General features: G+C 48.7%; 1 protein-coding gene across 2 annotated transcripts in view; it reads left to right on the forward strand.

Moving 5' to 3' along the window:
• Positions 1 to 13,233, forward strand: part of spock2 (SPARC (osteonectin), cwcv and kazal like domains proteoglycan 2) — an 80,544-nt gene that overhangs the window by 47,771 nt on the left and 19,540 nt on the right. For both annotated transcript variants that reach the window (XM_038783260.1, XM_038783261.1), the window contains one exon: positions 6,671 to 6,785. In XM_038783260.1, the coding sequence (XP_038639188.1) occupies positions 6,671 to 6,785 (115 nt within the window). The remainder of the gene's footprint in view (positions 1 to 6,670; positions 6,786 to 13,233) is intronic.

The following is a 13,233-nucleotide window of genomic DNA, read 5'->3' on the forward strand; positions in this document are numbered from 1 at the left end:
GACGCCCCAGCAGCTGAGATTTACGGAGCACCACTCCTAGCCCCACCGGGAGGGGAGAACAGGGGGCGAGGAGCGGCCTCTGAGGCCGTCGTGAAACTCGGCCGAGTTCACGACGGCCCTCCCGATTTTTCCCAGGAGCGGAGAATTCCGCCCCTTATGTTTCAATCACCTCATAGAATGACAGAGCAGACACGGTGGGCTGAATGGCTTACTTCTGCTCATACGCCTTGGGGTCTTACTACCCTTCGTTCTTCTAAGCTCCAATGAGTATAGGCCCAACCTTTCCTCACAAAACAACCCCTTCATGTCAGGAATCAGCTAAGTCAACCTTCCCTGAACTGCTTCTGGTGCGAGTAAGAACATAAGAACTAGGAGCAGGAGTCGGCCATCTGGCCCCTCGAGCCTGCTCCGCCATTCAATGAGATCATGGCTGATCTTTTGTGGACTCAGCTCCACTTTCCGGCCCGAACACAATAGCACTTAATCCCTTTATTCTTCAAAAAACTATCTATCTTTACCTTAAAAACATTTAAGGAGAGTATATTCTCCTTTAGTAAGGGGACCAAGACCATAGACAGCGTGGCCTCACCATCGCCCCGTACTGCTGTAGGAAAATGTCCCTCTTGCAATAAAAGCCAATTTTCAATAGTGACTCGGAATCTCTGACCAGAGAGGAGGCCGGGCCCCAGGTAACCTCCGACAGTGCAGCACTCCCTCAGTACTGACCCTCTGACAGTGCAGCATTCCCTCAGTACTGACCCTCTGACAGTGCAGCATTCCCTCAGTACTGACCCTCTGACAGTGCGGCACTCCCTCAGTACTGACCCTCTGACAGTGCAGCATTCCCTCACCGCACTGAAGCATCTGCACGGACTAAGTGCTCGAATCCCCGGAGTGGCCTTTGACCCCACACCCTCTGACTCCAAAATTATGAGAGCGCAACCTCGTGATTGGCGTGGCAACCAAGGAAGGTGATCTTCATGTTTCTGACCAGCGAATGTTGCTGTGTGCAGGGGGGGGTATGAATGGATGTGTATCCATTAAACCTCTCAGCCGGGAAATATATTCCCAGTAACTCCTCTGTTTAACAAGGATTTAATGATTATTTAATGAAGTCATTAAAGTTTAAGGACTCCTGTTTCTCACTGCCTTTTAGCCAGCTCTTGCATTCAGACGTTTAGTGACAGTGGTGGTTCGAGTTGCAACAATCCAACGCAGCTCCGCTAAACAGCACAAGCTAATTTACCCTCGATACCACTGTTGGAACCAACAATTCTACGGACACGTGCTTGTAGGATTAGAATAGCGGTTTTAATATACTTACAACAGAGCCAGCCTGTTAGCCGTTGAACTTTCGGTGAACTGGCCGGCTGACCCTGTGGCACTGATCTTTATACAGCAGCTCCCGGGGGGAGGAGTCCTGGGCGGAGCCAAGGGAGAAGTCCCGTACAACTCTCGAGCATTCCCAGAGCTACTCCCCCTGGAGGTCAGGTAGTGCAACTGCACTTACAATATAGACACAACCGGTTATAATCCGGTGTGAATCACATTCACCACAACCACTGGCTGAAGTTGTTATCCTCGGGATATTTAAGGACAGCAATTTGCCTTTGTATAGCGCATTTAACACAGCAGAACTTCCCAGGTGCTTCCCAGAGCATTGCCAGACAAAATGAATTGCCGCCGCCCTGGAGGAGGAGCTATTGGAACAGGTGACTTGTCAACGATCGAGGTTCTGTGGAGCGTCTTAAAGAAGGAGCGAGAGAGAGAGGGGCAGCACGGAGGCGCAGTGAGTTAGCACTGCTGCCTCACGGCGCCGAGGTCTCAGGTTCGATCCCAGCCCCGGGTCACTGGCCGTGTGGAGTTTGCACATTCTCCCCGTGTCTTCGTGGGTTTCGTCCCCACAGCCCAAAGATGTGCAGGGTAGGAGGATTGGCCACGCTAAATTGCCCCTTAATAGGAAAAAACAATTTAAGTAAAGGGAGAGAGAAAGTGAGAATGGTTGCCAGGAAATTGCAGAGCTACGGGCCGAGGTTACCGTAGGCATGGCCACCCATGGCAGGAGAGTGGAAGTGGGGGTTGTGGGAGTGGCCAGAGTTGAAGGAATGCAGAGACCTCGAGGGTTGATGTACTGGAGGCAATTACAGAGATAGGGAGGAGTGAGGCCGTGGGAGGATTTGAACACAAGGTTGAAAATGTTAAAATCGAGGTGTTGCCAGAGCAGGAGTGATTGTATGTCAATGAACACAGGGTGGGTTGTAGGGAGTAGCGGGTGGTTTGATGGGCGAGTGTGGCTTGGTGTGAGTTAGGAGACGGATAGCAGAGTTTTGATTTCAAGCTTAGAGGAGATTACTGAGCATTGGTGCATTTGAGTCTGTAGATGATTAAGTCGCAAGGGAGGGTTTCAGCGGTCGATGGGTTGAGGTGATGCCGACACGGCAGATTGGGCAGGCTGTGTCTGTACAAGGGAAGAGGTTTAATTCGGCCATTCCTGAGACGGTATCATGTGGAAGTCATCCGTTGAACATTGTACGATCACGCTGGAGGTTTCAGTTGTGTTTTGTAGGAGGCATTTATAGAACATTGCCAAACTGAGCAGACAGACATGGAACACCCTCCCAAGAATGAGTCAGTGCCTGCAGGGGATGTGTGAGAGCTGTGTGTAACTGTGCAAGAATAAGGGCCTGGTTCTATCTGGTTCCCAACTCTGGCTGGACATTATTCCTGGAGCTACCGTCACATGACTTCCTCCCACCAATTTCCCACACCCCAGATTGGTCCACCAACATAGCCATGCACACAACTCACAGCCAATCAGAGAATGGATAGGCTCTCCATTCATCCATTGAATGATGAAAACCAAACTGTTCAATTCATTTTTTTAAAGAAAACATAATTTATATTGCGCATATGGCATTTCTTCAGGGTGTTACTTGCAGCAGTACCCTGGAAAATTAATCCTTAATTACTGGTGTTATAACCCACACAAGATCGATGGGGTGGACTAATTAGCCTCCTCATGAGCCTCATTGAAGACAGACCCCCGCTGAGGGGCATCAGCGGAGTAAATGGACTCAGGCATAAAAGCTGCTTTCTGATGCTTACAGGAAGATACCAGAATGGTCAAATGGGCAGAAGAGTGGCAGCTGGAATTTAACCCTGAAAAGTGTGAGGTGTTGCACATTGGAAGGAGTAATGTGACAAGAAAGTATTCAATGAACTGCCTGACACTGAGGAACAAAGGGACCTTGTCGTGTTTGTCCATAGATCTCTGAAGGCAGAAGACTAGGTATATGGGACACTTGCCTTTATCAATCAGGACACAGATTACAAAAGCAGGGAGGTCATGTTAGAGTTGTATAGAACTTTTGTGAGGCCATAGCTGGAGGATTGTGTGAAATTCTGGTTGCCACATTATAGGAAGGATGTGATTGCACTGGAGGGGGTGCAGAGGAGATTCACCAGGATGTTGCCTGGGATGAAACATGGGACAGGGTGGATAGGGAACAGCTGTTCCCCTTAGTTGAAGGGTCAGTCACACAGAGACAGAAGTTCAAGGTGAGGGGCAGGGGGTTCAAGGGGGGATTTGAGAAAAACGTTTTTACCCAGAGGGTGGTGACGGTCTGGAACACACTGCCTGGGAGGGGGGTAGAGGCGGGTTGCCTCACATCCTTTAAAAAGTGGATGAGCACTTGGCACGTCATAACATATAAGGCTATGTGCTGTCAAACGGGATTAGGTGAGTAGGTAAGATGTGTTTCACGTGTCGGTGCAGATTCGATGGGCCGAAGGGCCTCTTCTGTGCTGTGCGATTCTGTGATGAGTCCCAAATGGACCAATCTAACAAGGATTAATCAGGGCTTGAACTCCACAGCATAAGATAGATCCAATAAGAAATTCAGGAGAAACATCTTTATCTAGAGAATGGTTAGAAAGTAGACCTCACTCTGGCATGGAAGTGTTGAGATAAGCAGAACAGATGCCAGTAAGGGAAGTTTGGTAAACAGTTGAGAAAAGAATAGAAGGATAGGTTGAAGTGGTGAGGTGAAGCGGTATGATGGAAGGCTCTTGTGAAGTACAAGCGCCAACAGGGGCCCTTTGGGCCGAATGGCTTGTTTCTATGCTGTAAACCTGACGCAGCTTTAATGGATGGGATGGGGGCTTGGAGACTCCTGCCCTCAGTGCTGTAGCAGGAACCCATGTTGGGAACCTTGCTGGCGGCAGTTTTCCAGGAGCAAAGGATTTTCCGATGAGGACAGTGGATGCTCCTCAGACCATCCCCAACAAACCCCTCATGACAATAGTCCCTGTCGGACCCCTCACAGCGCAGAATTGCAGTACAGTAACCTACAAATGGAAGTAGCAGCTGGTGATATCCTTGAGGGGTGTGAGGCGCATGCTAAACATGACTAACTGAAGCCAGCCTGTCGCCATGCCAATGGGCCCTCTGCAAGTGCCATCATTGAAAGGCCTGGCACTACAATGGAAGATTTGAGGCAAAGGAGAAGCTTAAAACGTCACAAAGAAAATCTGAAAAATTGCAAAAGAACTGAAGTTGCTCTTGGGTTGATGTGTCTGCGTTCTGCCGTCGCTGCGTTATCTGATCATCCTCGGTGAGGCAGTGCAGCACGTGACGAGCCTGCTCTTTGAGATCCCCGACTCACAGACCTGCTCGGTCATCAGTTCCAGTTCGAAACAGCTTTGCAGTTCACTGGGAGCCCAGTAAAATGTTAGCGTTGACACAGTGCAGCAGAATGTTGACTGTTGCTTTGGCTGCAATGTTCAGACTCAGCCTGCAGTGCAGTGTACAGCTTTCCAAAAACGTACGGCAACAGCCATCACAGAATCATGCAGAAGGAGGCCATTCGGCCCATGGTGCCCATACTGGCTCTTTGAAAGAGCTATCCAATTTGTTCCATTCCCCCCTGCATTCACCACCATTCTTCTTTCCCTCATATCCGCGGGCACGGTGGCACAGTGGTTAGCATTGCTGCCTACGGCGCTGAGGACCCGGGTTCGAATCCCGGCCCTGGGTCACTGTCTGTGAGGAGTTTGCACATTCTCCCCGTGTCTGCGTGGGTTTCACCCCCACAACCCAAAGATGTGCAGGTTAGGTGGATTGGCCACGTTAAATTGCCCCTTAATTGGAAAAAAATGAATTGGATATTCTAAATTTATAAAAAAAAACAAAAACAAAAAAAAAAAACAAAAAAAATATCCGCGGGCACTTTAACTCTCTTTTTGAATATTTATCTAATTCTCTTTTGAAAGCTGCGGTCAAATCTGCTTCCACCGCCCTTTCCGACAACAGACATCGCAGTAAAGAGAAACTCGCTCCTCTCTGCTTTTTTTCTTGCCAACAAGTACTTGCGACATCTTCCTTAGCTGTGCTGACTGGGTTGTGACTCAGGCATCACAAGATCATTCTGAGACGCCAAAGGACCAGGTTCCTCCTCATTTGTGATTTTTGTTTGGTTGGGGGCAACTTGCCGACCAGACTCTAGTCATTGCACCCAACTGCTGACTAAATCTTAGACTTCAGATATTGTGAGTTCTCTCTGGAATGGGTGCCGGACATTCATACTTAAGGCTCACTCTGGAACATTCCTTCATCTAGAGCCCCAAATTTAAGACTTTAATCGGTTTTTTTAATTCAAATTGCCCAATTCATTTTTTTCCCAATGAAGGGGCAATTTAGCATGGCCAATCCACCTACCCTGCACATCTTTGGGTTGTGGGGGCGAGACCCATGCAGACACAGAGAGAATGTGCAAACTCCACATTTCCTTTGACGAATAAAGAGGACTGAATCCCATCGCCTGGGATGAGCCAGAATTCCAGAAAACCACCCTTGCCACAGATCGGAAACCGGAAATATTTAGCTGTCGGTTTTCTCGGTGTGACGGCCCCAGACAGGGACAGAGCTGTTGTCACCTCTTAACACTTTTCAAATCCTTCAATAAGGCGCAAGGCGATCGTCCAAACCATGGGGAGGTGGGGATATAGTAGAGGGGTGAGGAAGGGGGGAGTAGTTCGAAGGGGTGGAATGGGAGCGGGGGAGAAAAGAAACGGAGGGTGGAAGAGAGGATAGGAGAAATCACAAAAACAAATCCTTAGTATCAAAGAATTTGGTTTTGAGATTAGACATAGGAGCAGGAGTAGGCCATTCAGCCCCTCTCCTGCTTTGCGTTCGACTGTATCATGGTTGATCGTCTACCTCAGCATCATTTTCCTGCACTGTCCACATATCTCCTGATATCTGGAGTAACTAGCAATCTATCCTTCTCTGTCTTGATGTTAAAACCTGGACTCTAGCCATGAATGAAATGGATGAGAGGACATCATTTTACAGAGATAGAAAAGGTTATATGTGGGGCATAAAATGTAAATTCCGATAGTGTCCCATTTGAAATTAAGGCAGCGGGACAAGGACAATGGGTGGAACCTGATAAATATAAAGAATTGCATAGTTCTGAGGACCTAGAATAAAATGAGTTTGAATTGGAGGGTGATCTCGTTTAAGTGCGGCGGATGATGTGCTTGCATTTTATTGGTGCCCAGAACCAACGAGGTAACGACAGATAAAGGGGCAAGGAAGGGGACAACCTAGAGATTGGCCGGTTCTCCATTCTCCTGCGTGTAAATAACTGTTGTGCGATTTTCCCCGCAGCCCTGGATCCCACGAAGGACCCTTGCCAAAAGGTGAAATGCAGTCGACACAAAGTGTGCGTCTCCCAGGGCCAGCTGAGGGCTATGTGCATCAGCCACAAGAAACTACAGCACAGGTTAGACCATCGCGGGGTGCAGCATGCCCTCACGTACCAACACACCCGCCTGCTGCAACTTGTATATAGACATGTTCTCACTCACACGCATGCTCTCTCAGGCTGTGTACATGAGGATGCACACACTCAGGATAATAGGAGACACAGGCACCTAAATCATAATGTGTGTACCTCCCTCATCCCCCACCACCACTTTATAAGGACACTTCTGCAGATAATGGAAGATGCGTGGTGCAGTGAGGGGAGCCTGCTTGGAGTTTGTAGCCTGTAGGATTTTCCAACCTTGAAAATGGCCAAAAATGACCAGGAGAAAGAAAGGAGATCTTCACCCTTTTGGACTAGGCCCCAATGACAAAAAAGGCATTCAAACCCAGCTGCCCCGCACCAATCGGGGGGATCTTATAGAAACATATAAAATTATGAAGGGAATAGATAGGATAGATGCGGGCAGGTTGTTTCCACTGGCGAGTAAAAGCAGAACTAGGGGGCATAGCCTCAAAATAAGGGGAAGTAGATTTAGGACTGAGTTTAGGAGGAACTTCTTCACCCAAAGGGTTGTGAATCTATGGAATTCCTTACCCAGTGAAGCAGTTGAGGCTCCTTCATTTAAAAAAAAAAAATTAAGAGTACCCAATTCATTTTTTTCCAATTAAGGGGCAATTTAGCATGCCCAATCCACCTACCCTGCACATCTTTTGGGTTGTGGAGGAAAACCCATGCAGACACGGGGAGAATGTGCAAACTCCACACGGACAGAGACTCAGAGGCGGGATCAAACCTGGGATCTCGGCGCCGTGAGGCAGCAGTGCTAACCCACTGCGTCGCCCTGCTGCCCTTGAGGCTCCTTCATTAAATGTTTTTAAGGTAAAGATAGATAGTTTTTTGAAGAATAAAGGGACTAAGGGTTATGGTGTTCGGGCGGGAAAGTGGAGCTGAGTCCACAAAAGATCAGCCATGATCTCATTGAATGGCGGAGCAGGCTCGAAGGGCCAGATGGCCTACTACTGCTCCTAGATCTTATGTTCTTATGTTCTAATCGTCATGTAACCATCATCTGCTGCACCTGACTAGATTCAAACCCAACTCCCAGAGTCAGAAGGGTTATTTCACTGCCAGGTTCACAGGGCAGTCTGCTTGGTTTGGCCAAGCTGGTGTCCCCCCCATAGACTGAAGGCAATCTTTGCCCATTTGAATCTGTGTTGAATTCAATGCCAGTGCTGGTGATATATTCTGAGTTAACCTTGGCATCAGGACACGAGGATACTGTGAGCAGCAATATCCTAATTGATTAAATTGATGAAAGGTTTGCCACTTGAGTGATGAAGCTGCTCCTTCAGCCCCGCAGACTTTGTGTGAAAATGATCCCTGATAATGAAAGCCAATCCTTTTTAAAGCCAGACTGTTATCGATTGTTTTACATTATTAATGCACTGAGCGTCTCCTCTGGGACACTAATTGTCCTCGAGTATAGCCAATGCCTTGTTACGGTTGGAAATCTGGGCAACCTTGGGGATTTTCTTCCTTGTGGCCGGGTTAAGGCAAAACGTATTTGTTTTGGTTGTCAGGGCGTTGGGCTGTGCTTCTGATTAGGTTCGCAGAGGAGCCGTTTGAGTCAACCTTGGATAGCGCCCTTGAAGCTGAGCTGGGTCAATTTTGTGCTGAGAAAGGGGACTGACGGTTATCGAGAAAATAATGTCGTACTTCTTGATTTCTTTTTCAGTAAGACAGAGGGAGGGTCTTGGGTTTCTTAAAAGTGCAAAAAAGGCCAATGGGAGCATCAATTTTATAATTAACGCACTGTTCACAAAGGTTTTTAAGGAGTATCTTTTGATTTGATATGATTTGATTTATTGTCACATGTACCAAAGTCCTGTGAAAGTATTTTTCTGCGGCCGAGGGAACGTACACAGTACGTACATAGTAGACAAAAAGAATAATTGACAGAGTACATCGACAAATGGTACATCGACAAACAGTGATTGGTTACAGTGCGGAACAAAGGGCCAAACAAAGCAAATAGATGAGCAAGAGCTCATTGTGTTCTTACAGGGAATAGTGTTCTTACAGGGAACAGATCAGTCTGAGGGGGAGTCGTTGAGGAGTCTGGTAGCTGTGGGGAAGAAGCTGTCCCTATGTCTGGATGTGCGGGTCTTCAGACTTCTGTACCTTCTGCCTGATGGAAGGGTCTGGAAGAAGGCAATGCCTGGGTGGGAGGGGTCTCTGATAATGCTGCTTTCCTGAGGCAGCGGGAGGTGTAGACAGAATCAATGTGGGGGTGGCAGGCTTGTGTGATGTGTTGGGCTGAGTTCACCACACTCTGCAGTTTCTTGCGATCTTGGGCTGAGCAGTTGCCATACCAGGCTGTGATGCAGCCGGATAGGATGCTCTCTATGGCACATCTGCAGAAGTTTGTGAGAGTCGTGCAGACATGCCAAATTTCTTAAGGGAGGAACGAGTGGTGGAAAAGTTTAGGGAGGGATTTCAGAGCCCGAGGGCCCAGGCATGGCCACCAATAGTGGGACTATAAATCTGGCATCATCAAGGTCAGAATCAGAGGAGTGCCGCTATCTCTGAGGATAGTGGGGCTGGGGGAGATTACGCAGAGGCTTGAAGACAAGGTGGGATTTGCAAACAAACGTTTGATTGGGCTACCTGGGAGTGGGGAGGGGCGAGGAAGTGAGGTAAGAGTTGTCAGAGGGCAGAGTTGTTAGAGTGGGGTGGGGGGCTAGCGAGAGGGGAACCGATGTGTTCTGCCACAATCGTTTTGCAGTCTCCAATGAGGACAGTGCTGAGGCTTCAGAGCTCAGGCCCTCTGCACCGCGGAAGCAAGAAATCGGGCCTGGGCGTGTCATGGGGGCTTCGAGCCAATCCCAAACCTGTCCCGCCAGATCCTCTGCTTCCCAGTCGGTATTGCTGCGTCAAGATGAGAAGGGGGGTGAGCGCAAAGCCCAAGTTTTGGGAAGCTAGCCTGAGCAGTCAATTTCTCATTATATTACGGTCCCAGAAACAGCCCAGGGAATCTTAGCGAGAAAGACCGCAGGAAAGGCACTTGTGACCCAGGTGCTGCACAGTAAATACCAGTCCTTTTGCTGCCACACCACGAATCACCACATTGGTTCAAAATTACATTAAACCGGGGCAGTACGGTGGCACAGTGGTTAGCATTGCTGCCTATGGCGCTGGGGACTCGGGTTCGAATCCCGGCCCTGGGTCACTGTCTGTGTGGAGTTTGCACGTTCTCCCCGTGTCTGCGTGGGTTTCGCCCCCACAACCCAAAGATGTGCAGGTTAGGTGGATTGGCCACGCTAAGTTGCCCCTTAATTGGAAAATTAAAAAAACAAATTTTACATTAAACTTATTTACATTTTTGGTTAGACTCCACCTAGTGTATGGTGCACGGTTGTGATCTCTAGGTTTGAAAAGGATCTGGAAGTTCCTGAGAAGATACGCCAAGGCTCCTTAGGCAGAACATTGCAAACCCAAGATCCCTACCATCTAGAAGGACAAGGGCAGCAGACATAGGGGAACACCACCACTTGCAAGTTCTCCTCCAAGCCACTCACCACCCTGACTTGGAAATACATCGGCCGTTTCTTCACTGTCGTTGGGTCAAAATCCTGGACCTCCCTCCCTAACAGCACTGTGGGTGTACCTACACCACGCGGACTGCAGCAGTTCAAGAAGGCAGCTCACCACCACCTTCTCAAGGGCAATTTAGGGACGGGCAATAAATGCTGACCCAGCCAGCGATGCCCGCATCCCGTAAATGAACAAAAAAGCAAAGATTAACAAGAATGATACCAGAGCAGGGAGACCCGGGCTTGTTTTCTCTCTCGAAGAGAAGAATTGAGGGGTGACCCGATTGAGGTTCTGAAAGTTATGAAGAGCTTTGATAGCGTAGGCATAGAAAAGAGGTTTTCGTTTTGTAGGAGTTTTCAAAACTAGGCCCCATAAACAAAATAACAGAAATCTAAAAAAGGAATTCAGGAAAAGCATTTGCGTGAAACTTAGAATGAGCATGTAAGAAGAATATGTTGGTGTGGGGGAGATGGAGTGGGAGAAGGTTGTGTGAACACTAACATAGCCTGCTTGGGTTGAATATGTGTGCTACACTGGTGATTAATTCTGAAGTGACTTCAGCTGCATACGTTTGAACAGCTGTAACCTCTGGAAGGATTCTGCACATAGAACATAGAACATAGAACAGTACAGCACAGAACAGACCCTTCGGCCCTCGATGTTGTGCCGAGCCATGATCACCCTACTCAAACCCACGTATCACACTATGCCCGTAACCCAACCCCTTAACCTTACTTTTTAGGACACTACGGGCAATTTATCACGGCCAATCCACCTAACCCGCACATCTTTGGACTGTGGGAGGAAACCGGAGCACCCGGAGGAAACCCACGCACAGACGGGGAGAACGTGCAGACTCCGCACAGACAGTGACCCAGCCGGGAATCGAACCTGAGACCCTGGAGCTGTGAAGCATTTATGCTAACCACCATGCTACCCTGCTGCCCTCCGTCCCTGTACTTTGCCACCACCTCTGGTAAAGACGTCTGATAAAACATCTTTAAATCAAGCCAAACGTGTAAATGAGCAGTATTTAAATTAACTGGGTCATCCTATCCAGGCAGTCTGAATTTCTAAAGAGGGGATGCCACAATCTAAAGTCATTACTGATCAATCAATAGTTGCTCTAGATAGGAGCATAGAATTGGTAGACAAGAATAGACCAAAGTCCATCCACTACTCCTTCTACCATACTGAAAAGTCACTCGATCCAAATGATAATGAGTTGTTGACTAATCACAGCGATCAATCATTATCAATAGGTCCACAACAGAGCCAGACATGAGGTGCAGAAAACCCCCCCAGTGATGGAGAACTTTGAAAACCCAGCTTAATACATCCATTCCCTTCAAGCACGCTGCACTTACCTCATGTCATGATTCACATTATTAATGGACAGTATTCCACAAAGTTATTTTTTGAAATGTTATCCAATTTGCATTTGAACCAATCATTGCTACCGGATTCCACCAGCTCCCCAGGGTAACCTGCTCCATCCCAGGGTTGCCAACCCTCCAGGATTGGCCTGGTCTCCAGAAATTGATAATCAATCTCCAGGAGGCTGCTGTGGGTAACCCTCGAGAAATAAAAAAAATCTGGGTTTTAAAGAAGGGGGTTTTTTTTTTTTGTTCTTCAAAGGTTTTTTTTTGATCAGGTACAAAATGGGGGAGAAAAGGGCTGTTGACCTGGCAGTCAGGCTTCATCCAATTGGGTAATGTGCCTTTTTGCTTTGGTGTTGGAAGGCAGTTCTTCACAGGGAGGGCTGTTTTCGACAACTAATGGCTGGAGCGTGGGGGGGGGTCTTGCGATGAAACCTGAGGAATACATTTAAACGCAGTTGGCATCTCCACTACAACCCCAGTCCAATTTCCTTGTCCAATCATTGTCTTCCAGTAGTCTTGCTGGCCTCTCGCCATCTGGACAAACCCCCTATTGTCCATCTTAGAACCCCTGGGAGTGAGCATTGTGAGATCACGCAGTCTGAGGTGCCCATTTTGCCAGGATACGTATTCTCGGTGAGTAACGGCTCTTTCCTGGGAGACAATCATTGAATCCCTACCATGCAGAATGAGGCCATTTCACCCATCAAGACTGCACCGTCTTCAATCATAATGACGGTCCTCCCAAGGTTCTTGTTTTTATTTCAGTGCTTGCCCATCTTCCTCCCTAGGGCCTTCTTCAAAAAGGTGACGAGTAGCATCATGAGCTACGTGTGGGCGCATGGCACCCCAAGGGTGAGGAGGGTCTTTTTGGAGCGGAGTAGGGACAGTGGAGGGCTGGCACTACCCAATCTTTCGGGGTACTACTGGGCGGCAAATGTGTCAATGGTGCGCAAGTGGATGATGGAAGGGGAGGGGGCAGCTTGGAAACGAATGGAGAGGGCGTCCTGTGGCAACACAAGCCTGGTGCCCTAGTAACGGCACCATGGCCGCTCCCCCCACGAGGTACACCACGAGCCCGGTGGTGGCGGCCACCCTCAAGATATGGGGGCAGTGGAGGCGACATAGGGGGGAAATGGGAGGTCTGTTGGCGGCGCCAATAAGAGGAACCATAGATTCATCCCGGGAACATCGACGTGGGTTTCAGAGCTGGTACAGGGTGGGCATACGGCAGCTGAAGGACCTGTTTATAGAGGGGAGTTTGCGAGCCTGGGAGGGCTGGAGGAGAAGTTTGAGCTCCCCCCGGGAAACATGTTCAGATATTTACAAGTGAAGGCATTTGCTAGACGGCAGGTGGAGGGGTTCCCCTGCTCCCCAGTAAGGGGGCGAGTGATAGGGTGCTCTCGGGGGTCTGGGTCGGAGGGGGAAGATATCAGACATCTACAAGATATGCAGGAGGCGGAAGAAGCATCAGGGGAGGAGCTGAAAGC

The sequence above is a fragment of the Scyliorhinus canicula genome, chromosome 22 (genome assembly GCF_902713615.1).
Source record: "Scyliorhinus canicula chromosome 22, sScyCan1.1, whole genome shotgun sequence".
NCBI lineage: Eukaryota > Metazoa > Chordata > Chondrichthyes > Carcharhiniformes > Scyliorhinidae > Scyliorhinus > Scyliorhinus canicula.